The sequence below is a fragment of the Phaethon aethereus genome (genome assembly GCF_964289735.1).
Source record: "Phaethon aethereus genome assembly, chromosome: 5".
NCBI lineage: Eukaryota > Metazoa > Chordata > Aves > Phaethontiformes > Phaethontidae > Phaethon > Phaethon aethereus.
In genome coordinates this window covers 50,321,675-50,346,435 of record NC_138579.1, presented here as the reverse complement: position 1 = coordinate 50,346,435, position 24,761 = coordinate 50,321,675, and the positions used below count along the sequence as shown (strand labels likewise).

General features: G+C 40.4%; 1 protein-coding gene across 1 annotated transcript in view; it reads right to left on the bottom strand.

Annotated features, from left to right (window-relative positions):
• SLC1A2 (solute carrier family 1 member 2) overlaps positions 1-24,375 on the bottom strand; it is a gene marked incomplete at both ends in the record, with an annotated part of 33,346 nt that extends 8,971 nt beyond the window's left edge. Inside the window, 8 exons of the mRNA XM_082000338.1 lie at positions 3,937-4,071; positions 7,566-7,760; positions 11,448-11,681; positions 14,440-14,566; positions 17,570-17,738; positions 21,468-21,718; positions 22,348-22,500; positions 24,246-24,375. Of these exons, the coding sequence (XP_081856464.1) occupies positions 3,937-4,071; positions 7,566-7,760; positions 11,448-11,681; positions 14,440-14,566; positions 17,570-17,738; positions 21,468-21,718; positions 22,348-22,500; positions 24,246-24,375 (1,394 nt within the window). The remainder of the gene's footprint in view (positions 1-3,936; positions 4,072-7,565; positions 7,761-11,447; positions 11,682-14,439; positions 14,567-17,569; positions 17,739-21,467; positions 21,719-22,347; positions 22,501-24,245) is intronic.
• Positions 24,376-24,761: the final 386 nt, after the last annotated feature.

The window sequence follows — 24,761 nt, the reverse complement described above, 5'->3', positions numbered from 1 at the left end:
TAACCAGGACTGCTGATAAATGATGGAGAGGGGCTTGGCAAGTGCCTCCGCCAGCTCCCTCAGTACTCTTGGGTGGATCCCATTAGGCCCCATAGACTTGTGGGTATCCAGGTGGTGTAGCAGGTAGCTAACTGCTTCCTCATGGATTATGGGGAGTTTATTCTGCTCTCCATCCCTGTCTTCCAGCTCAGGGGGCTGAATACCCTGAGAATACCTTGTATGGCTATTAAAGACAGAGGCAAAAAAGGCATTAAGTACCTCAGCCTTTTCCTCATCCTTAGTGACAATGTTCCCCCCTGCATCCAATAAGGGATGGAGATTCTTGTTGGTTCTCTTTTTGTTGTTAACATATTTGTAAAAACATTTTTTGTTATCCCTTACAACTGTGGCCAGACTGAGTTCTAGCTGGGCTTTTGCCTTTCTAATTTTGTCCCTGCTTGACCTAACGAGATCTCTGTACTCTTGAGTTGCCTGCCCCGTCTTCCAAAGGTGATAAACTCTCCTCTTTTCCCTGAGGCCCAGCAAAATCTCCCTGTTCAGCCAGGCCGGTCGTCTTCCCTGCCAGCTCGTCTTGCAGCATATGGGGACCACCTGCTCCTGAGCCTTTAAGATTTCCTTCCTGAAGACTGTCCAGCCTTCCTGGACCCCTTTGTCCTTCAGGACTGTCTCCCAAGGGACTCTCTCAACCAGTGACCTGAACAGGCCAAAGTCTGCCCTCCAGAAGTCTGTGATAGCAGTTTTGCTGACCCCCTCCTTCACTCAGAATCGAGAATTCTATCATGTCATGGTCGCTAAGCCCAAGACGGCCTCCGACCACCACATCTCCCACCAGTCCTTCTCTGTTCATAAACAGTAGGTCAAGTGAGGTGCCTCCCCTGGTAGTCTCACTTACCAGCTGTGTCAGGAAGTTATCTTCCACACACTCCAGGAACCTCCTAGACTGTTGCCTCTCTGCTCTGTTATACTTCCAGCAGATGTCCGGTAAATTCAAGTCCCCTACAAGAACAAGGGCTAGCAATTGTGAGACTTCTATGCTTGTAGAATGCTTCATCTGCCTCTTCATCCTGTTTGGGTGGTCTATAACAGACTCCCAGAGGGATATCTGACTCATTAGCCTTCCCCCTCATCCTTACCCATAAGTACTCGACTTGGTCATCACAATCGTTGAGCTCTATACAATCAAAACTCTCCCTAACATACGGAGCCACCCCACCACCTCTCCTTCCTTGCCTATCCCTTCTGAAGAGCTTATAGCCATCCATTGCAGCACTCCAGTCATAAGAGTCATCCCACCATGTTTCTGCGATGGCGACTAAGTCATAGCTGTCCTGCTGCACAATGGCTTCCAGCTCCTCCTGTTTGCTTCCCATGCTGCGTGCATTGGTGTAGGTGCGCTTGAGCTAGACTATCGATTTCAACCCCCAACTCTGGCACGGCACTCCTAGGTTCAACTCTAGTGATCCTGGTTTTATCCCCTTCCCCCTTCAAATCTAGTTTAAAGCCCTCTTGATGAGCCCCGCCAGCTCGTAAGCAAGAATCCTTTTCCTCCTTAGAGATGGTTGCACTCCATCTGCTGCCAGCAGGCCTGGTGCCATGTAAACTGCTCCGTGCTCAGAAACCCCAAAATTCTGCCGATGGCACCAGCCTTTTACGACCTTTTTTTTCTGTTATTCTTTAGGTCTGTTTTTGGTGCCCAAAAGCTTGCTCAAAAGTTTGCTTGTGCGCCTTTTATTAACATCAGCAATGTCAGCAGCATCGTTTACCATATCTGATTTGATCAACGTGGCTACCACAACACAACCACTGGAAGATGGAAAATAAAGCTATTAGCTGTTGACATGTGTTAATTAGCACAACATTTCCACAAACAAACTTTGTCTTACCTTTGCAGCACTAGTGGCATGACACAGAGCTTTTCATCTATCTTTCAATTCTGAATCACACTGCAATTGCACTGCTGATTGTTAGGCCAGAAGGATCCAAACCTAACTGTTTGTGCTGGAAGGTTCTTTTGCCTGGCATTTATTTTGGAAAGATACCTTGAAATATTTCTTTCAGAAGTACTATCTTTCCTGTATTTACATTCATCACCGCCACAGCACCACAGTACAGACATTTTTATTTCCTAAGCAGGGTTGGATAAGCAAGCGGTAACTACGCTGCTGAAGCTGAGCCTGAAATGCAACACCTACTAGTGGATCAGAACTGCTGGTAAACTTACAGCTCCGAGGTTTGCTAGTGGGCAGAGCTGCTCAGTCCACAGGAATATTTTCAAATGACATTTCCCTAAAAAACCAAACAAACCACAATCTCCTTTTGCATGTACTCCTACCAGCTGCAGAAACCTATCTATTTGCCTTACTTTGAGTGCCAGCAAAAACATATATTTAAAATGAGTATGCAACTCCTTTTTGCTCTCCTCTCAGCTGCAGATTCCTATGCTGCTTTCCTGTTTTCAACCATGACCTCATAAATATAATAAACTCACAGAATATCACATTTTTCCCTAAGCCAGCTGTACTTTGACTGCTGAACATTGCCTCATGTCACGATTCTGAGTCATAATATCATGATATTGTAAGTCATCTTTTCCCTTTGCCTTCCCAAGCTGTAAATTCCTCTTTTTATTTTTCCCTGAAGCAGAAATAGGAGCTGCGTGCTATTCTTCAAAACCCTTACTGACAATACAGGTAATAAAAGAGCATAGCAGTAGATCCAAAATACATGTCAGAGGATTGACCAAGTTCTTGAATTCCTCTCAGTAAGTCAGAAGATAATGACAGAAAATTAATTTTCTATTTTATCTTCACATTCTCAACTCTGCTATTCCTTTTTGCATAATTTTAGTAGCATACCTGGGACTGAAAACTACCACAAGCGGGCAGCTGAGGCTGCTAGTGTGGAATGAAATGCAGAAATCTTACAGCGTGGTACTTATGTCTCTGGGCACCATGGCTGGCACAATAGAAACGTACATCTTTGCTATGTAAAAGAATATTAGGGGAGAGATGGCTGTTGACCAGAATATACTGTGCTGCAAGCAGTACAGGACAATATAAAAGCCTCTGGAGGCCAGTACAACTTAGAGGACTATTGAGTCCCTGTCAGTTCTGCACAGGTGACAGAATGATATCCACATTGACAAATGACAACATAAGAAAGGATGTGGCTTGTCATATACTCTGTCTATATTTACAGCTTCTGTATTCAAATGTTGAAAAACAAAGGCCTTGGAAAACTATCTGTGGGTTAGCTGTTTCTTGTCGGAGGACCTGCAATGGCACTGACGGACTTTGATTTCAAGTCCTTGAAAATGAAAGTCCCCAGTTTGAGGGATCTGTCAGTAAAATCAAACTAGGGAATGACCCTCTCTCTTTCAGTTTGCTTTCATATTTGTCTTTGGTTTATATCTCACCCTAGAACAGTTTCTTTCTTAAAAGTATTTTACTTTCTTATATGCAAAACGATACAGACTTTTCCCACTAGGAGCATAAAACATTTGATACTACAAATGCCCAAATCACCCTGAAACTTGCTAACAACATCTTGATGGAACATGCATTTTCAGCATTCGTCCTTAATTTTAGACCAAACTACAAGAAATAGAAATATGGAAGCAAAGATCAGAAAACTGTTCTTGAGCTATGTCTGTTATGAAAAGGCATCATTAGGAAGAAGAAAATATATGAGCGTGAACCCAAGGTTCTTACAAGATCCTTGGGTCATAGAAACTGGCTTCAGTAGCTCTATAAAAATTTGTACCAGCTGAGAAGCTGCTTTCAGTGTCTCCTACTTCATCAATAGCCCATTTCTTCCTTTGTTTCATCCGTAGAGGAGAGTTTTACAGTTCTTTAAGATCAATGGTTGAAAAGCACTATGGACAAGCATTACTTCACTACTTTTTCTGCACTGAGCAGTAGGGTCAGCACAACTTACAAAAGCCAGTCAACAGCAACAAGCAAACTGATGTCCTGGGTAGGAAGACCCACTGCAGTAAGGATCAGAAGCATAGTAACAAGTCCTGCGCTGGGAATACTGGCAGCTCCAACACTTGCAAGGGTGGCGGTCAAACTGCAAAACAAAAATCAAATGGAGGTAGCAGGAAAAGGAAGGAACATACACTTTCATTGCATATTCATGTGACCATTAGGAAAGTCTTATTTTTAATGAGTTCTTCCCAGAAAACTAACAACTATTATGATAAATCATGGTAAGCTCAGGCTGTAGTTTTCACCAAAAATATTTATTAGGGGAGGCCAGATCTATGTGAATGAATGTCTGTGCTTCAAATGTTTGTAAAAATACAACACAGACCATAACAAATATCAACATCATTCGGCAATCCTATGAAGAATGGAAAACAAATATCTCAGAGAACAGGTCAAAGGGAGAAAATCAGGGAAGAGAAGGAGGGAAAGGAAAAAGGGAAAAGGAGAAAGGGGAATGGTGAAAGGAAAGAAAAAGTTATCTTTGTCTTTTAAACACAGAGATGAGTAACATGGTTGTACTTCTGTGGGTGTATCCAACAAATCTGAAAGTGCTTCCAACACAGAAGTAGGGGAAAAAGGTCTCTGTGAGGGAAATCCTCAGCCATTAGCCACTGAATTAATCTGTGAAGATACTACCCTGATTTAAAGCTTGCATATGGCCGGGTCTGACCTAGACAGTCCAGGTTGCAGTATGTTTGTCAGGTGTCTGGGTTAGAGTGCAACCTGGCCTACTAAACACCCAGGTAGGTCCAGCAGGTATGCAGGCAGGATGCTCTGCTCTGCTGTCAGGCTCTGTACATGGTGCCAGCTCCTCAGGCATTTCCAGCCTGAACTGGTAAGGGATTGCTTTCAAGGTCTGTGAGGAAATGCTCCTGCCAACATTCCCACAGCAGTGCTTACAGGGCTGGAAGGGAATGAAGGTAGCACTGTTCAGGACTAAATAGAGTCTGGCTTAGCTACCATTTCGAAGATCACCCTCCCCCAAAGAAGACAGGAAATCAGAGGTTCTACTTAGAATCACTTAGAATAGTTTAGGCTGGAAGGGAGTTTTAAAGGTCATCTAGTCCAACTCTCCTGCAATAAGTAGGGACATCTTCAACTAGACCAGGTTGCTCAGGGCCTCATCCAACTTGACCTTGAACGTTTCCAGGGATGGGCCATCTACCACCTCTCTGGGAAACCTGTTCCGGTGCATCACCACCCCATCATGAAAAATTTCTTCCTTCTATCTAGTTGAAATCTACACTAATTTAGTTTAAAACCATCACCCATTTGTCTTATCACAACAGGCCCTGTTAAAAAGTCTGTCCCCATCTTTCTTATAGGCTCCCTTTAAGTACTGAAAGGCTGCAATAAGGTCTTCCCAGAGCCTTCTCTCCTCCAGGCTGAACAACGCCAACTCTCTCAGCCTTTCTTCATAGCAGAGGTGTTCCATCCCGATGATCATCTTTGTGGCCTTCCTCTGGACCCGCTCCAACCGGTCCATGTCTTTCCTGTGCTGAGAGCTCCAGAGCTGGACACAGTACTCCAGGTGGGGTCTCATCAGAGTGGAGTAGTGGGGCAGAATCATCTCCCTCAACTTGCTGGCCACATTTCTTCCGGTGCAGCCCAGGATGTGGTCCTTCATGTGCCTTAGCATAGCTTCTAGGAGGATCTTTTCCATGACCTTCCCAGGCACAGAGGTGAGGCTGACAGCTCAGTAGTTCCCAGCGTCCTCCTTGCTACCTTTTTTAAAAATGGGTTCAATGTTTCCCTTTTTCCAGTCTCAAGGGATTTCATCTGACTGCCAAGACTTTTCAAATATCATGGAGAGTGGCTTGGCAACTACATCAGCCTATTCCCTCAGGACTCTGGGACGCATCTTGTCAAGTCCCAGAGACTTATGTATGTTCAGGTTCCTCAGGTGGTCTCAAATCTGATCTTCTCTTACAGTGGGAGGGACTTTGTTCCTCCAGTTCCTGTCTTGCAGTCCATCCACTTAAGAAGTGTGGGAAGAGAGGTTGCCAGTGAAGACCGAGGCAAAGAAGTCGTTGAGTACCTCAGACTTTTCTGGCTGACATACCCATAGAAGCCCTTCTTATAATACTTTGCATCCCTTGCTGAGTTCAGCTCTAGCTGCACCTTGGCCTTCCTGACCACATCCCTACACAATCGGGCAGCATGCCTATACTCTTCCCAGGATACCTGTCCCTGCTTCCACTGCCTGTGCCTACATGACCAATATGAAGGAACTAGAGCAGGTCAAAGGATAATTAAGTCTTCATGAATTTATGTCTGGGACATTTGAATATCCTCAGTATCACAAACAGGATGTGACAGACAAAACCTAATAACCTTTCATTCATTTGTATTGCCACCTCAAGAGATAGTCCTTGTCATATTGTTGTAGCAAAAATGCTGTACTGCATGGAGAGGAGAACCAATGGCTTTCTTAAAGATAGACCAAAATTGCTGCCTGCTTAGTAAATGTGAGTCACTAAGCTTGCTACACCAGCTTTGAAATGGTGAGATCAGGAAGAGCTAACGACTGAGTCCATCAGAGAAGTAGAAGAGGAGTAACTCAGGTTGAAGCCTACCAAATCTCTTGGACAACAGCTGATTCCTGACTTGAACTTCCCTTGTCTCAATTTAGTTTAATATGTGGACTCTCTGAAATGACTGTTTTCAGTCTTAGCAACAAATATGCATCATTCACGTCTAGTATCTGCCTTCATTAGAAGCAGGCCTGAACCTTTTACAAACCTTGGCTTTACTATTTCAGGAGTTGGAACAGGAGGTAAAGAAGTGGAAAATATGGAACTAGTATAGCTGGGCAAGAAACATAGAATTAGACATCCCTTTGCAGGACTTTCTTTAGTGTTAAAGGGGTTTAATAAAAGAAAGACGGGTGTGTGAAATCTACAGGAAGAAGGCAAACTTGGTAGCCTTCACTTGTCGTTTCCATTTTAACTATTCAAAATGTTAGGCCTGGTGTCTTCATCAAATTTTCCATTGTAAATTAACTTTAGTTGCAGCAGTCATAACATGACAATTTGATATGAAAAGAATAGAGCTAATATTGGCTGGGTTAAAGATAAAAAGTCTGAAAGTATCCAGACCATGCTGCAGGCAATCTCACCCTCAGGCTGGGCTATTCTCATTCCATTTTATTTGCTGTTCACCAAAGTCACAGAAAAAGTACAGGCAAACTTAAATACATGGATACATTTTTTAGATACACTTTTTTCTTCCAGTGTATATAAACAGGTACATTCTAGAAAGTTAATGCCCCATATATCACTTGTAGTGTCCCTCTATACTAAAAAAGGCATTGCATTGGACAGAGAATGCTGTATTTCACATTTTATTGTCAGCTGCAAAACCTTTTGTAAAACACCACCAGCATGCACTAAGGCTGCAAATGATTGAAAATGCATTTTGAGAACGAGGATCTATGTATATGACATTCCTTTGCATATCATAAGTAGAAATCCATGGATTTCACAGTGAATCCCACAGCTACTGAGAAGACATCCAACCCATAGCTTCACATTTTATAGTCTGTAGAAACAAAGTCTACAAGTATTTTGAACTGACCTCACAGTAACTATCTGACCACCATCCAGCTCAATTCCATTCATCTGTGCTATAAAGATGGCAGCCACAGCTTCATAAAGGGCAGTTCCATCCATGTTAATAGTTGCTCCAACCGGAAGAACGAACCTTGTTACACGCTTATCAATGCCTAGATTTTCTTCAAGACACCGGAATGTGACAGGTAATGTTCCAGCACTGAAGGAGGGAAAGCAAAAAAGTAGAGGAAACATAATTACAACATAATATATACCCATAAAGGAGCAAAGTCAGAAATTCTGCTATCATTGTTCACATTTTCTAATTCCACCTTCTGCTGTGATTCAAGCCATTTTTAGCCAATTTTAAAATTAAGCCTACACTTAGTTGGAGTTGGGTCAAGACATGAACATGACTTGAAGTAGGGACGAGAGCTTGAGAGAGGGTAGATGAATTTTTCAGACTCATTTATGAATTATTTCTTGCATTTCATTCAAAAAGACAAATTCCAGATTTTTTTTGATGGACAGAACTATGAGCGCAGGGACAAATCCTAAATTTCTTTGATTGTGAATTTTCTCTGAAGGGAGAAATCAATGTTGCATTAAGGAATCAAAAAGCCAGGAAAAAAGATGCAACCCATGGAGTTCCCAGACACTGGAGGAAAGGAAAGGGTATGAAACACAGCTGGAGGATAGACTAGAAAGATGACTAGAAGAGGGGAATAGCTCCTTGCACAGATCCACAGTTCCTTGCCTTTGTGGAAATAGTTCAGGCTCAAAATAAATTCACTTGCTCAAAATAAAACACCTTCACCAAAAAACACTGCTGAAAACAGGACATACTCTTTTTCCCTGTAGATGCAAATATCTCTTACTCCTTCCCTTCCCTAGCAGGACTGCCTGCCTCAGGCAAAGGACTTGCTGCAACAAGCATGAAACTCAACACAGGAACATGTTTTAGTTCCTTACTTTTCTGTGTTACCTCTGAGGTCAAGTCCATCACTAAATGAAGTTGGTTGTTGCCTCAGAAGCTGTTCAGAAAAGAAAGTAGACCTGGGGAAATTCCTTTTAATTGATATTTCACACAGAAGCAGCTGGAGCACATCTGGTGTGGTTTATTTACTTTTCTTCATTTCAGTTGGCAGAATTTCTCAGAGGTCGTCCCTATTGTATCCCACTAATTCTGGTGTCATTGCCCATTTTTGTAAAATACTAATTTCCTCATAGAAGAATAAAGGACTAGAGTCACCAAATTTTCTTAGATACTCACAGCATATTGTTTCTAGTGCCTTGCAACTTCAGGGTCTTTCCAACTCATTCATTCATCCACTACCAAAGAGATGATATTGGGTACAAAAAATGCAATCTTTCCATTTTACAGATAATTAAACCATGGAAAATTGAGATTAAGGAATGATTGAGATACCTAACTATAAAAATGTAGTGTCAAAATACATGTCCTAGGTTATGTGGAACAAGCACATGAGGCTGACCTATCTCGCATGGGATCTATGGAAAACCCAAATCCTTCTGGACCAGTAGATGCCCAAGTCACTTCCTAAATGACTCCTCTTGTCCCACATCTCTGGAAATATGAGTTAGAAGATATGAGCTTCTAGATTCCCACCTTGTGCTCAAATGACTGGACCATTCTTTGTTCACAGAAGTGATTTTTTTAACCGATGTTTGTAAGCCAGATACATGGTACCAACCATTTGTGTTCTAGCATTTTTACAAATATATTTGTAAATATGATTTATTTTACTGTGTTTTTAATCAAAGGTCATCAAATGCTTAATATTCTGTGGGTTTAGTCAAATCAGAGAGAATTCATACTTTCCAAAAACAATGTAGTATATTCTCTCCTAAGTTACTCTGGCAGCTATATTTATAGCAGATAGAAGAAAATATCTAGTGGGTCATTAACCAGTTAATCAGCTTTCAGGTCAGTTCCTGGATCACTTTGCCACCTACAGCAAAGATATTCCTATATCTTATTAAAAGAAAACCAGAATAGAAAATGTAGTTCGCTATCACACATTGAAACTCAATCAGATATGGTTCTTTTTCTGCAGAAATACAAGTCCCACCTTACCTTTACTGTTACAAATAATCAGATCATCACCACAAGGTATGTACCAGCCATGGCCTACTATCATTGCAATGAACGCCAGTGGGCTTAGCAGGCAGGGGCTATGCAAATATCTTCCCCCTTCAGTTCTTCCACCATGAGCAAGGACAAATGGGTGTAGGCCATGGAGACAAGGTTTATTAGAAGAGCACAATACGTACATGCCTTCCATGGTTCCTCAGCCTGGTCAAAGAGCTTTAATAGCTCCCCGAATAGGAAGCATTTGCAACTTCCAGAGGTATCTTGTTAGACCATATGATGGTGATTGTTGTCGTGTGGTCACTTGCCTGTGGTGCTACAAACTGGTCCACTTCTGCTTAGCCAGAAATTCAGATCTGGACAGCAGTCGGGTGGTATAGCTAGTATCCAGGTAAATCCATGTGCTAGAATCACTTAGAATCCCCTACATTTTTCCAATTTGGTACTCCAGCAGAAGAACATTACTTCATGCTGAAAAAAACCCCACAAATGTTGTGTATGGACACTGTAAATTTTGTCTTGAAAATCTAAGTGGAAGATTGAACACTTCAATGAATAAATGCCTTAGGGAATCTGTGGTTTAGTGAAACTCCTATAATCCCACATTGTTTATCACAGAGCCACAGAATTGTTGAGGTTGGAAGACACTTCTGGAGGTCACCTATTACAACCACCTTGCTCAAGGCAGGGACAGCTAGGGCAGGTTGCCCAGGACCATGCCCAGACAGGTTTTGTGTATCTCCAGGGATGGAGACTCCACAACTCCTCTGGACAACCTGTGCCAGCATTCAACCACCATCACAGTAAATAACAGTAAAAATATTTTTCTTGTGTTCAGATGGAATTTCTTGTTTTTCAATTTGTGTCCCCTGTCTCTCGTCCTGTCACTGGGCACCACTAAGAAGAGTCTTGCTTCATCTTCTTTACACTGTCCCATCAGATGTTTATGCACATCCGTAAGGTGCCCCCAGAGCCTCTTATTCATCATGGGAGAAGTTGTTCAGCAGAGTGTTTTGGCTTGACCCAAAGAGGCAGATAAATTACAGTTCTTTCAAGGCATTCCTGAAATCAAGGCTGCTCAAGTCTCTGATGGTCATTTTTGAGCTAGGCTTTTTCATCTTTTTAATTAATATGGAAGATCAAATTTTCTTCAGAAATAAAACATTTATTGAACAAAACAACTTTAAAATACGGTATTTAACTGAAAAATATTTTCAACTCAAGGTCTACTGACTACCCCAATGCAAAGCATCAATTTATTACTGAGAGCTGAGTTGCCTACATACTTTGTTGAGTCTGTTCCATGCATTAGTAACAAGTCTAAAATGCTCAGCTCTTCAATGAAGTCCCTTTATGCTGACAAAATAGAAAAAAGATTCAAATGAGAGGTTTTTTCGTTTCTTTTTTGAAACCTAGCACTGTTTATTTTTTTCCCCCAATGCAATGAGATTGGTCTTAGCATGCTTTCAAATTAAATATAATTATCACTGTCTCCTAGTTGAGGAAACAAGTACAGAGCTAACACAATTTGCACAAGTAATTTGGACAATGCCACAAAAGAAGATAAAAAGTGGGTCTCCCAACTCTCTGCGGTTGGCTTGTACAACCTCTCTAAAAAATCCTGAAGGTGTGTGGTTATTTATATTTATTTCAACATGTCTGGACCAAAAATAGTTTTTATTCAATGCCATAAAATGATTTTGCAGTGAAGGTCAGAATAGCAGATGTATTATCTCTGAACAGCAGCTAATAATCTGCTAAAAAATAAAGCAAGCTGTTATTTCTCAAGTGTACCTGGAAGCTGTGCCTAGTGCTGTGATCCATGCCTGGAAAATCCCAGCAAGGAATGAAAATGGGCTTTTCCTTGTTATCACAAAGTAGAGCAGAGGCAGGAAGATCCCTCCATGGATGAGAAGACCCACAATCACAGTGACCATGTACATGCCAAGTTGCCTGGCAACTACTTCTAAATCCTTTATTGCAATGATTTTTCCACAGATCAGGCAAGCAATGCCCAAAGGGGAATACCTGGAGAAGGAGAACAAGCATAGACAGAACTAGTCTTTGCAGTGTAGTCATAAAAGTTGTGTTCAACAGATTATAGACTGCAGAAAGAGTAGAGGGCTCTCAGGCTTAACACTAAGATGGCAGATCAGGAATTGATGGAACAGCTTACACATCTTTTTAAAAAAAAAATGGCTGTCTCCAGCAAATTCCCCATCTACTACATTTTATTCCATCCCACTGAATGGTATATGCATTTCCTGAATAGTCTTTGATCCTGGAATAACATCGTACAAGAATACTATAATGTTACACAGGTTTGGACATTATGAAGAGTGATGCAGTATTTGTTCTTAATACATAACTTTTACAACCCATTGCTTATCTGGTTTCAGGGATTTCCATTATTTGCTTCAGTTAAACTGTTTGTTGAAATGAATTGCTTTTATCTTGAAGGTTGCAAATGTTTCCACTATGTTCTTTCAATAATTTAGACAAATGCTTTTTACTTTATGGATTCTTCATTAATTATGTGCTTTACTTACTTAGGGGAGGGTTTTTGTCACCTCAGTCATGTGATTCCCCCATGGCATAAATGGAACTTTTAAGTAGGATGGTAACAGTAGCACAGTATGTTAATAAAAAAGTTTGAAATGAATGGATATTATTTTAAAAATAAACATAATAATCAGCTATAGTGAAAAATGCCTGAAAGTGCATGGATAGAAGACAATATTTATACCTGCAGTGGTAAAAGTTAGTATATGATATATTTTTAAGTGACATTCACTTTATCTGTTTTCTAAAAATTAAGCTGGGAGAAAGTAATGTGTGTAATGTGGAGAAACAGTAAACAAAATGCCCCTCTGAAAACAAATGGTAATGAGTATTTTCAAAAGTGATTAGTAATTTGGATGCTTAATTAAAGACCATACAAAGGAAACTGACTTTCAGAGTGCTTCATGTTTTCTGTAAGAAACTTCTCATGGTTTCTGAAGCACATTGCTTCAGAAACCTGGAAAGCCCTCAGTCACTTGAAATGCAAAGGACAACTGTTATACCACTTATCATAAAAAGCCTATGAATGAACTCAACAAAGCCTATTTCTTATAAAGAATTACATGGTGTCAGAGCCAGATGTCTGATTTGTTTTATGTTTGTGTAGAAATGCCATGCTCCCGAGAGTCATGAGAGTTGCCATGAGACTTAACAGCTGTCTGTGCAGAGAAATTATAAACCAAACAAAATGTAAGTCTGCATGAAGAAGTGCATTTGTCTTTATAAGCACACATAAAAAGCCCTCTTTTGGCCACAAGAGTTCTTTAAAAATTCTAGACAGAGATGAAGAAGTGGAATTCCCAACATCAATCTCCTTTCTCAGAAAAAGAGAAATAAAAAGCACATCATTAAAAATAAACATTTACAGTAAATTTCCTTAAACTTGAATATTTCCTGCCATTGCAACACAGACTACTAGAGAAAATTTATACTGTAGGCAAGGTATTATGTCTTGGGTGTACCAACTAGTGCTAAGTGAAGTAAGAGTAAATTCTAGCTCTTGGAGTGTTATGAGAGTATAGTCACCATCTCTCTATAGACAGTCAAGAGCAGCAGGTTACAATAACTACTGAAAGAGTAGGGCTTTGTGAATAAAAACAACTGTGTTTTTATGCAGCAAGATTATCTACAGAAAAGCAGAAGCATAACAGGAATGCAAAGTCATTGCTCGAAGTTCTTTTTTTTGTTCTACACATTTCCACATCACTATTGCTATCTGCATTGCTTCTCCATAACAGTCTCCCTTTGAAACCATGATGATGCTGAAGTCTTGTGCTTCAGGCACCCTACTCCCTTTTCTGGAAATCACTTCCAGGGACACCAGGGAATCACAGAGATCAATGAGCCATGATATGTGTGTTGTATTTGGAGTGGCTATTTCTGTTCTCAAAGACCTAGGAGAATCGAAACTCAGTAGTACAATGCCAAATGTAGCCGTGTGTTTTTATGATCCAAAAAACTGGCTTTGTGTGATATGGCCATGCTTGGCACTGTGTACAAAGAGCTCTGGGGAAGCCCTCGGAAGAAACATCTCAAAAAAAAGAGAGAATCCCCTTCCAGAAATGTAAACAAGGGCTCTGTCTTAATTGGGTAAAGTAACTCCCTTGAAAGCAAGCCAAGCCTGATTATTAAGAATGAGTATACTTCAAAACCAGGACAGGACAGATAGCTTCCAGTGACCCCATTGCAGTGAGGTTGTAAAACACAGATTCTGCAGAAACTGAGTGGAGGGACTACACATCACTGAAAACCACTGGAATTTTATTTGGTGGTAAAGTATTTTTACTACAGAAGGCAGTGAATAAAGTGTGTCTCCAGGCTTCTTTGTAATTATACCTCTTAGCTAATACCCTGGGATTATGCTAACCACTAAGGAAGATTTGGGTGTTCTTATGTGGGGTGTTCTTGCTTGCTTAGGCGTCCTATGTAATGAACTTCCATAATCAGTGGCATTTGAAGGCCTTTGCTGGTACCTGCATGTATTGGATTTCAGTAAACAAAGAACAGAATACCTTCAGAAATATTTCAAATTGGGTCCTAAATAATCCTCACTGAATAGAAATAATGCTGCTGTGGTTCTAAAATACTTGTCAAGGCTTTAAAAAATGAACTATTTAATTACATTGTTTACTAACAAACTGTGGTCACTGTATGCTATATTAGGGCTTTATGAGATTTTTTTAAATCTTTTTTTTTTTCTGGAAGTTAGAATTCAAAAACTTACCACATGATCATAGTTACTAACTTCATTACAATCTCATTCAGGATGTTGAAGAAATCCACCATCATCTTGGCCTGTTCTCCCATTTTCCCCATAGCAATGCCAAAAGCAATAAAGAATCCTATCAAACCTATTGGGAAAAAATTGCAAGACAAAAAAAAGCAAGTAAAACCATGTTTTTAGGAAGTTTTTGCATCTAGTCAATGTCTTGATACTAGCTGCTAATCCAGAACTATAGTGTATTACACATCTCTTGAGTCTTTTTAATAAGGACTCACTCTCAACTTTCATGATCATATTCAGAACATCTTTTATTCTTCATTATTTTACTAATTTCCAATTTCACAGCCCAACTATGTTTTTTTCTTTTTTCATTAATTGTTCTGATCATCAAAAAAATACCTATACTGTAATCTTCTCAGTGCCATGCAACTGTTAGAAACCTCATAGCCCCTGGCAAATGGGAGAGGCAACACAGCACCATATTATGACTCATCTTTGTTGTTAAAGTAGACACTAGAGACCAAGAACATATTTCTAAACTTTTACAAAAGTCCCTTGACAGATTCAACCTACAGACTAGTCGGTCCTGGAGTACAGGGAAAGGCAAAGCAGCCCCAGAACATAACTTTTGCAGGCCAGGGGTATTCTGGTTAAATAAAGGTGGGGGTGGGAGGAGAAGGTGGGTATTGCACTTTAAACTAAGCCACAGAACTCCCATTAAACAGATTAACCTCACTGAAACCAGCTATCAGTGGATACATAATCATAGAATTCAATATGAGTAACATTTGGCTCCTAAATTTAAATGCTAAGGTGTGAAAGTCTGGAGTATTGGACTATCAGTGTGAAAAACCAACTGACTGCATCTGTCATATATTACTTTGGAAGTGTCTCTCCAATGCTAACCTTTACCATTCCACAATTTTCAGTGTCCATGGTGGGATTATTAACTGATACGGACAGATGGTTTGAATCTTCAGCCACCTTTTGACGATAAACTTTCAGTCATGACAAGAGTTCAGTATTTAACAAATGTGTGAACTCAGCTAGGAAATTCCTAAGGAAAAATCCATCAGGACACAAAAGTATTCAAGTGAAAGGAATTTCAGCTACCACTATTCTGGGAAAGACAGGCTGTCCTATATCGTCACATTGGGTTTAGCAACCAGACTTTTTTCTTCTTTTTTTAAAATCTAACCTCCTGGCTAGAAAGTCGTTCTTTAGCACCAAGCTATCTTTGTTGAGTCACTTGAATATGAAGTGAAGCATATGTTTGTGTGCTGCACAGCATAAAGAAATGATGAAAAGCTTTTCAATCAACGACCAAGTAGCTTCCTGGAATTCAGACACTGCATCAGAAAATGTTAGTAGGTGGTTTTGTTCATTAATACCAAATAAGCTGCTACATTAGTCACTAAGAGTCAAGTTCGTTCATATTTGCAGGAATTTGCCTGGCTTGTACAGTTTATGCAAGCTGGATGGCAATTCCTCAACATTTTCACTTCTTCATTCAAAACCAAACCACACCAAACCAAAAAACTCTGCAACATTTGAGAGTCATTGGTCAAAATACTACAGCAAATCCCCCACCTAAACTGTGTACTTCTTTTTTGTAGAAATTGTATTCAGCCCTCTAGCTCTTTACTTATCCAGGACAGAGCCTGCACAAAACAAGTCCAGCAGTAAATGTAGTGCATCTTTCACATTAGAAGTACTCTTTCATTTTAATGCATAAGCAGAGCTCCAGGAAAAAAAAGGCAGGTGAGGGCAACAGCCTGAGCAATGAGCTGCTGCCTCACGCAGGGTACAAAATGCCAATATTTGCAGCTTTGAAAAAAAGCAGCTCCTCTGCCCACAGATGTTGAATGGAAGGAGGAGCCGCGGAGGCAGGCAGAATACAGTGGTTCCTGGCTCTTGTAGAGCACGCTGCTTTGCAGACGAACAAATCATCTCTGATCAGCTTACTGGTGCTATCTCCCCCATGTCTGTGCAAAGCACCCACTGCCAACCAACTCACCAACACCTGGAGAAGCTCTGCAGGCACAGCAGCCACTGTGTCAGCAGGAGCAGCCCATGAGCTGTTAGGAGTCTGTAAGGGGCCATTTGCCCCTACAAAGTGATGGCCTAGTAGTGAGATAAAGCAGTGGTTTAGGTACTGCCACATACTGTCCCCCTTTGAGGATGACATCTGTAAACACAGGTGTCGGCCTCAGCCCTATGGACATGCTGCCACAAAGCCCATGTATCTTCAAGTGTAGGTGTGCCAATGAGGCTACAAATTGAAGGCTAATTTGTGACTGACTTTACCTACATACAGAAAGTAAGAAGGTGAAGGAGGAGCACTCCTCTCTGGGCTGACAAAATGGTGAGTCTAGGAACAGAGGAGAAAACAGAGGTGGTGTGGTGGCTTTTTGTTCCCCTGCACCCTCACCCAATCTGAACAGGGGCTTCAGGATATCTCCCAGATAGGCAAAGCCTTTATACCACCCCCACGTGTTGGCTTGTCCAGACAAGATGGCACAACAGCAGTTGTTCATAATGTGCACCTGGTAAAGGTCAGCAGCCAAGATGAAAGGAGGAGGGAGTCGTGACTCAGAGATGTGTCAAGCCTCTCTGGGATTTTTCTTGGGTGGTGCGGTTCACACCCCTCCTCTCACTTTCAGGCTCTGCCTCAAGCCAAATTCTAGTTCAGCATGCCTGAGACACCTACTGGAAACAACTGAGCTCAAATTCATCACAGGGTGGGTAAAGCACTGGCTCCTGAAGCTCTCCCCCATACTGTTTTGCCAAGATGCATTAGTATTAGTCTAGGTAGGCTACTTCTAGGATGAAAGGATGTTTTAGGTACCTCCTACATGCTTCCCCACTGTACTCCAATTCATACCTGCAAAGCTGCCAATCCAGAATAATTCCCTTGATTGTTTCTGTGATACAGTCATACTTCTAGTAAGACCACTAGATTTTCATCTCAGAGACCAATGGGCAGCCCAGTAGGTGATAACATTTGATGATTACTTGGGGAGACTAACCGTGCACTGAAGAGCAGATCAGATAACACTGGCTACCCAGTCACAGCCAAAAGCTGTGTCATACATATGATGTATATATTTGACGGCAAAAGTTTCCCTACCCAGGACATTCATGCCATCCTTAAATTCAAGTCCCTTCTTAATGACCAGCTGGGCTTCTGGTGCTGCTTCACGCACTGTCTCATTCATCATAGCAAAAGCAGAGTCAGTGACATTAGGTGGTCCTTCAATGGGTGGTGGTGCCAGTACTTTCTTGGTGACAGTTTGGATCTGAAAGCAATAAAAAGGGAGAATGAGAACGGAAACAGACTGAATGTAATCCATATGGGAAATCAGGAAATAATAATAGTCTTGAAATTCCAGGGAACTATATTTTTAAAGGATTAGACATGCATTCCACAACCTCTTACCCCCTCTTTCAAAAATAAGTTTGTTTTTCAATAGTTCCAAGTGTCACAAATTCCTGGGAGTCTTCCTCATTACTCTAGTGTGAAAAGTATGGCAAATACTTGTTCCTTACCACTACAGTGTAACATTTTACAGATAGTTAGCCCCTTTGTCCAGATGGTTCACAAATGGTGCTTCACAGATTGTATGTTACATGTTGATACCATTTATTTAGTACCAAAAGGCAGGTATCCCTAAGATCAGTCACAGCAGCAACTCTGCAGTAAGGCTTGTTATTCAGGATGGTCTGCCAAGCTCAGGTTATCATAGTTTGATAGTCAACTTGAATCAAAAACTTAGGACCTTCCAACACTTCACTTGGTGACTGCAAGAGCTCAAAATGGAATACGCACCATCCCCTGAGCTCTCTAATTAAAATATTGTAAAGGACAGATCACAGAAAAATCATCAAAGCTGCCAGATACCTATTGAATTAAATCTGACCACCTCAAAAAAGAAGACATCAGCATCTGAATATTTCTGGAGCCCTCCTGGCACATGAAAGGCAGGGTCAAGGGAAAGCTGGGAAGGAATGGTAGGGGGACAAATGTGCTTGAGTTTACGGCTGGGAAAAAAGGGAGGAGGGAGTGGAAAAAGAGAAATCGGTGACTTGCTGCTTTTAGAAGCGATGTTCTCCTCCCACTTCACACCTTGAGTCTTTCCTGCCTCTTCATGGCCCTGGGACAGGCAAAATGGTTAGGAAGCTATGACTGGTTTGCCATGGTTTCCCATCTGCTCCCTACTTTCCTTGTTCCTACAAACATGTTTGAGGAAGGCATCAGAAACTGCGCATTAGCCTTTCAAAGAACATTTGCATCTCTTTCCTCTTGAGATGGACATTGTAGTACTATGGATGATGATTCAGATTTGATTTTAAAATACCTTATGTCTCTCCTTTCAAAACCTGCTGTCTAAATCTAGAGAGGGGGATGTAGTCAGAAAACCTACATAGCTTTGTATGAGAAACTCTTCAGTTGTCCTGAAACAATCCAACATTACTGCACGTTTACATTTTTTTCAGAGATTCAATTTATCTGAAGGATGTTGTCAACACAGTATTTTTTATGTGAGGTATCTAGAATGTAAGAACCGAGTCACAGAAATTAAAGTTAAAACATTAGACTCTACACACTCACAAATTCCACTACAGTCACTTAAGTCAAAGGTCCTCAGCCCTCCTTTGCCCAAGGCCACAGTCACTAAAAATGCTGAGCCTAACATCAAGTTTAGATTCTGACAACACCACCTGAGGCCAGAAAAACATTTAAATGTCACAGTCATATTTACAGATGATAGTGCCATTCTCTTTCATGACACATAACTTTAACTTTCAACTTAAAGTCATATGAGTGTGGTTTTAGATATTTCTGGCTTAGATTTCTGAACTAAAATAAAAATGTTTATGAGTGCTAGCATGGCAGCTGCAAAGATGTGCAATGTGTCACTGTGAAGGCTGAGTAACTTCACACTGGGGATGCCAGTATTGTATCTATTGCTAGATACAATAGGGATTTACTTGCCTAGAAACTAGGCTTTGCAGCACCTAGCTTGACCCTAGAAACTAGGAAGAACTTTTAAAGAGATAAACCCACTTGGATAAAGAATAATCTGGGTATAGCAGCAAACTTTAGAAATGTCGGCTGGAAGAGCAGTTTTCATTATAAATTAAGACTTTCTTGTGGACCATACAAAAATTCAAGAGATATTGAGAGTTCAGTTTGCAAATGGACTGCCTCAGAATTGCAAGTGACTCTCTTCATTGCTTTCTGCCTGGTCGCAAGGGAAGACCTGTAAAACTCCTCCACAGACCACAGCTACACAGTACCATTGCTGCGCACCCTTCAAAATAATTCTTCACAGGATTTCTGTAAAAGATTTCTTCCTTCTAAGGCAACCTCAAAACACTGAATGCTCATGGAGAGGGTCTGTATAAATGTAGGAAGAAAAAGTATGTTCTGACATCATTAAAAGTAGTTAATTTTCCTCCTAAATAAAGAGAGACACCAGTAAAGCCTAACTCCTTACTGAGGAGTTCAGGGCTAATAGAAGGCACAAGTTCCATCTGAAAAGGAGCATGACTGACTTTGCAAATGAAAGGTGGCCTTGTGGCAGAGGCTTTCACTGGCAATTTGTTTGGAATCTGATAAAATTAAACACTAATTTTAAAAATGGTCAATGGAACTGGTGATCCATAACCAGTGAAGTGACCTGAATATTGATATTACACACACTGAAAAAGCAGTATTAAGGTTCCAAGAAAACTATCTGACATAGGTAGCTTAATTCTTCTTTCTCCTGCTTTTTCTCCCCTTTGTTGAGCTATTTGACCACTTTCAACGGACCAGAAATTTAATTCTCCACTCTTCCACAGTTCAAATGAGGGAAAGAAAGAAAAAAACATAAGCACCTTGTTCTCCCCTCACTCAATTATGCAAAAATACATTTCATATTACATGTGATGTTTAGCCACCCGCAGTTTGACCATATGACTGACATTCCCATGATGATTTGGAAATATTGAGAACGTCCTCTCTTTAAACACCAAGGACTATGTTTTTTTATGAGGAAGTCCATGGAAGAAGTAAAGCAATCCAAGCCCTTTCAGCAGCTTAGCTTGCCCTCCATTCTTGCACCCTCCATGGCCTCTTCTCCCTTCCCCCTCTTGTTTTCACTTTATTCTTCGGCCACAACCAGAGCTGCAGCTATCATGCCATTTCACACAGGAAGACTTAAGAACAGGTTTAGCAACAAAGCCTGTTCCATAAAAAAAAACCAAACAACTGCATTATTGACAAACAATGTAGTTACAGTAAAAAGCAGTTTAGGTACAAGAAATATGCTTAAGCAGAAATTAGAAAGCATGCATTTTTCATTTATTTTATCCCTTGAACTGAAGTTATTTTGATTAAGCATTGGTGAAAAGCTTTCAGACAAAATTATCTACTTATAGAGCAAGCAACACATGGTGCAAGCATCCTTCTTTCCCAATATGCTTGAAACCTGGCCTGATGGAGCCACCCTGTAGGTGGGCAGCCACTTGACTGTATTTTCCCTACCTAGTCTGGACTCTAAGACAGCAATAGAAGTTATGAGAGGTTGGGTTTTGGGGTACATTTCCACTGGCAATCATCTGGAATGAAGATCATCCATATATTACAAACAGGGCATTGCAGAACCATCAGCTCTGTAACTAACAACTAAAATCCAATTCAACCTGGGTGAAAGATCCCAAAATTCATCAGCTGTTCAGGCCCAAGCCAGCATTCATGACTGTATATATTGTATAGAAAGTGAGTAAAAAATTTAAGTTTACTTAACAACAAACTAAAAATAATCTTCTTTTAAAAAAATCTATTAATTTAAATAATAACTACAACATAAACCAAAGCAACTATAAATAATGTTCTTTCATTTACATGCTCAAGACTTAAGACCTGTATTTCTCTGTGCATCGTCATTTATGTTATTCACCTAAACAATGACATTAACTTTACAGACATCCCTGGTAAGTAAAAAATGTAAAAAATACTACCAAGAAGTAGAAGGACTTACCTGCTGAAAGCATGCTTGGACTAGATTTTCAGGGAAGAGGTTTCGGATCAGATCCAAGAAAGCATCCAGACTAGATACTTCATCATTCTTCTTCCCTTGACCAAGCTGTTTCTTGAGTTTTGGATTCCCTGGATGGATGGCTAAAACCAAAATCACTCCCAGCACGGCAGCAATAATAGTGGTGGACATGTAGTAGACCATGGCTCTTGTACCCAATCGGCCACTTGCTTTAGCATCTAAACCAGACAGTCCTGCAGGTGTTTTATTTTAAGAAACAAACAAATATATTGAAACTCAATATTCAATTCAATAATCATCAAATAAAATCCTTTATAATTTGCAAGGTGTAATGACTGCCTAACAGGTGCCTACTGAAATTCTCACCACTAGCTACATTACTGAAGCTTCTCCCTACAGCTCTTACATGAACAATGTCTGCTGCTACTAATTTGAAGAGAACCATTTAAGACTCCATCTAATCGCAAAGAAGGCATGGGAGAATAAAGATCATACCATGTTTTGCCCTTGATTGCTGCAAACTGGCCATGGTCTGGCTGATACCACAGCCTTAAGAAGGCTAGGCTTGCTAGAGTCATGCCATCTTATTTGCAAGGTTCATTGCAGGAATTAGGTGAAACAGCATATTAATAAATTTCTGATGTTCAAGAAGTTAGTATGTGTGCATGTGTTTGCAAATAAATTCACTGGAGCACCTACGTATTAAAGCCAATGAAGTTAATCAGAAATTAACTCTGAAATACACATCGCAACTGCAAAATCCCTGACAGAATCACAGTAGTATTCTTCCTACATCACAAAAAGCAAACCAGGCAATATCTGTAGCAAGCATCTTAAAGTATTTATGGCTAATAGATCTTACCTGTGATTAAACTGGAGATAATTAAAGGGAGGATCAGCATTTTTAGCATCCTCATAAGTATATCTCCTGGGAAGGCTATTAACATGATGATGTCAGGGTCAATAGGTGTTGCTAGACGAAGAAGTCCCCCACACAGTGCACCCAGGATAACACCTGGAAGAAAAAGAGAGCAGGTAGGTAACATAAATATACCTGAATGCACATTGATAACCCAGAAGAACAGCCTAGAAGAACAACTGTTATATAAGGCAGCTGATTTTTGGTGCAGAGACAGATTTTGGAAAGCTTAGCCTTCTGATTAATACAAGGCTGTAACATGCTTGCCATGTATCTCCTGATTAAAGAGAAGTGGTCATGATGTAGAATCTTCTGCCAGCTGAACTTACACCTAATGTACTATTCTGCTTCTGCAAATACAAATTTGCTGAAAATCACAATGTTGTTCAGGTTTACTAATACTGTGTAGGCCTTGCAATACACCGAGGGATAGTCAATTATAATTCATATCATTGCTCTACAGCTGACAAAATTGAGGCACCAAGAGGTGAAGTGATTTATACAAGGCCATACAGAACTGACAGAAGAGCCAAGGTTAGGACCCAGCTCTTCAGAGTACGACATCTAGCTCTTAACATAAGAATGTTGAAACCACTTGAAAACAAGGTCATCATGAGTAGCTATTTTACAGCCTAAGAAAAACCCTGCAGGAAACCTAGAATAGTCTTGTGAGGAAAACAGATTCAAGTTTTATTGGGGGGGGGGGTTGGAAGGGAGTACCTGATCTGGAATACTGCACATATAATTGAAGAAAACTTGATTCTTAGTACTCATTTGTTACTCCCTTTCTTTGATGGTCTGCATGCTTCTCTTCAATTTGTGCTAATGTTCTCAAATCACAAACAATCCCTTCATCACTTATTTAGATTTATAGAGTGATAACACCTAAAGCCCTCTTTCAGGATTGAGGCTGTTAAAGCATAGTCTAGAGGAAAAAAGGCCATGTTTACTTTCACAACATGGTCTTTGTGAATGGATATTTTATGATTACATCCAGGATTCCTTTGTTTTCCTGATCCCAGGCCCAAGTCTGAAGTATAATAAAATTTGACAGCAAAGCCTGACTTATGATTTGCAGCAAATATAACTCTTTGAAGTATCAGTTTGATATAATGGAAAATATATGTGTATTTAAAACTTTTTCTGGAACTGCATCAGACACCTTCTAAAGATGATTCAAAGCAATACTATCTACACACTTCAGCAGTACGGGTTTTGAAGACTGAAAAATACGGATGTGAAATTTGCAGCTCAAGACCAGCTGCAGCTGATCTTTCAAACAATAACAAAATAGAGTCTGTCTATGAATTTGCTGCGTTTGGCTGTTAGGCTTTCAGTGCAAAAGAAACAGGCAAAGAGCCAGTGAACCACAATAAAATGTTAAAGTATTTGGAAGCTGCTAAAGCCAGAGACAATCTTCAGGATGAGATCACAGAGCGCTGGCTTACAGCTACAGAGATGGAGACAAACCTTAAAAGCAGCAGAACATGAACTGAGAGATAAAAGATGAAGGAAAGGAAATTTTGAAGAGTTTTTGTCTTTATTTCAAATAACTGAGAGAAAAAATGTGTAATGCATTTAGTTCTACTGAATGACATTTATCTGACTGGCCCTGGGACTTAGATCACACTCCATTCAAAACCAAATAAAGAACGTATCTCAGTGGTATGGATTTGCTCTGTATTGTGTCAGTAGCACAACACACCCCCGAACTAAAGTCACATCCTATTTACTCTCTGGCTGTTTAGCTGCAACAGCTGATGACCACAGACACTGTCTGTGCTACTACATGAACAAATACAGATACACATGGAATGTCCAGACCGGTGGATGTAGCTTACCAAATACAGTAAGAGTCAGGAGCAGATTCCTGTGGAGTGACTGGCAGAACTGCACACATATGTTCCTGGATCCGTGCTCTGTTGGACTTAAATGACTTTCATGCATTCGCACTTCTACTTGCTTAGGCATATTGCTGGCACTAGAATAAAAAATGAAAATTAAGTAAAAGTTATAGCACAAGATGCCAAAAGTGAGAGAAAACTCTGGATTACTTCCATCATATATAAACTGGGGAATCTGATGTGTATTCCATCACTTCCCATTTACTGCTCTGAAGAAGCCTCTGAAATGGCAATGTTTTGTCCTTTTAAAGATGTATCCCGTAAGGTTTTTTTTTGCAGTTATCTCTCAAATGGTGGACATGTAAGCAGAATTAATACACCAGACACAGCATCCCAACTGTGTCATAGACTAAACTATTGGTCTTGAGACGGAAGATACAGTTTCCCCAAAGAACATGGCTATCTACTTAAGTAGGAGAGACGGCTAAGGAACAAAGTTTCTATTAGTAGGAA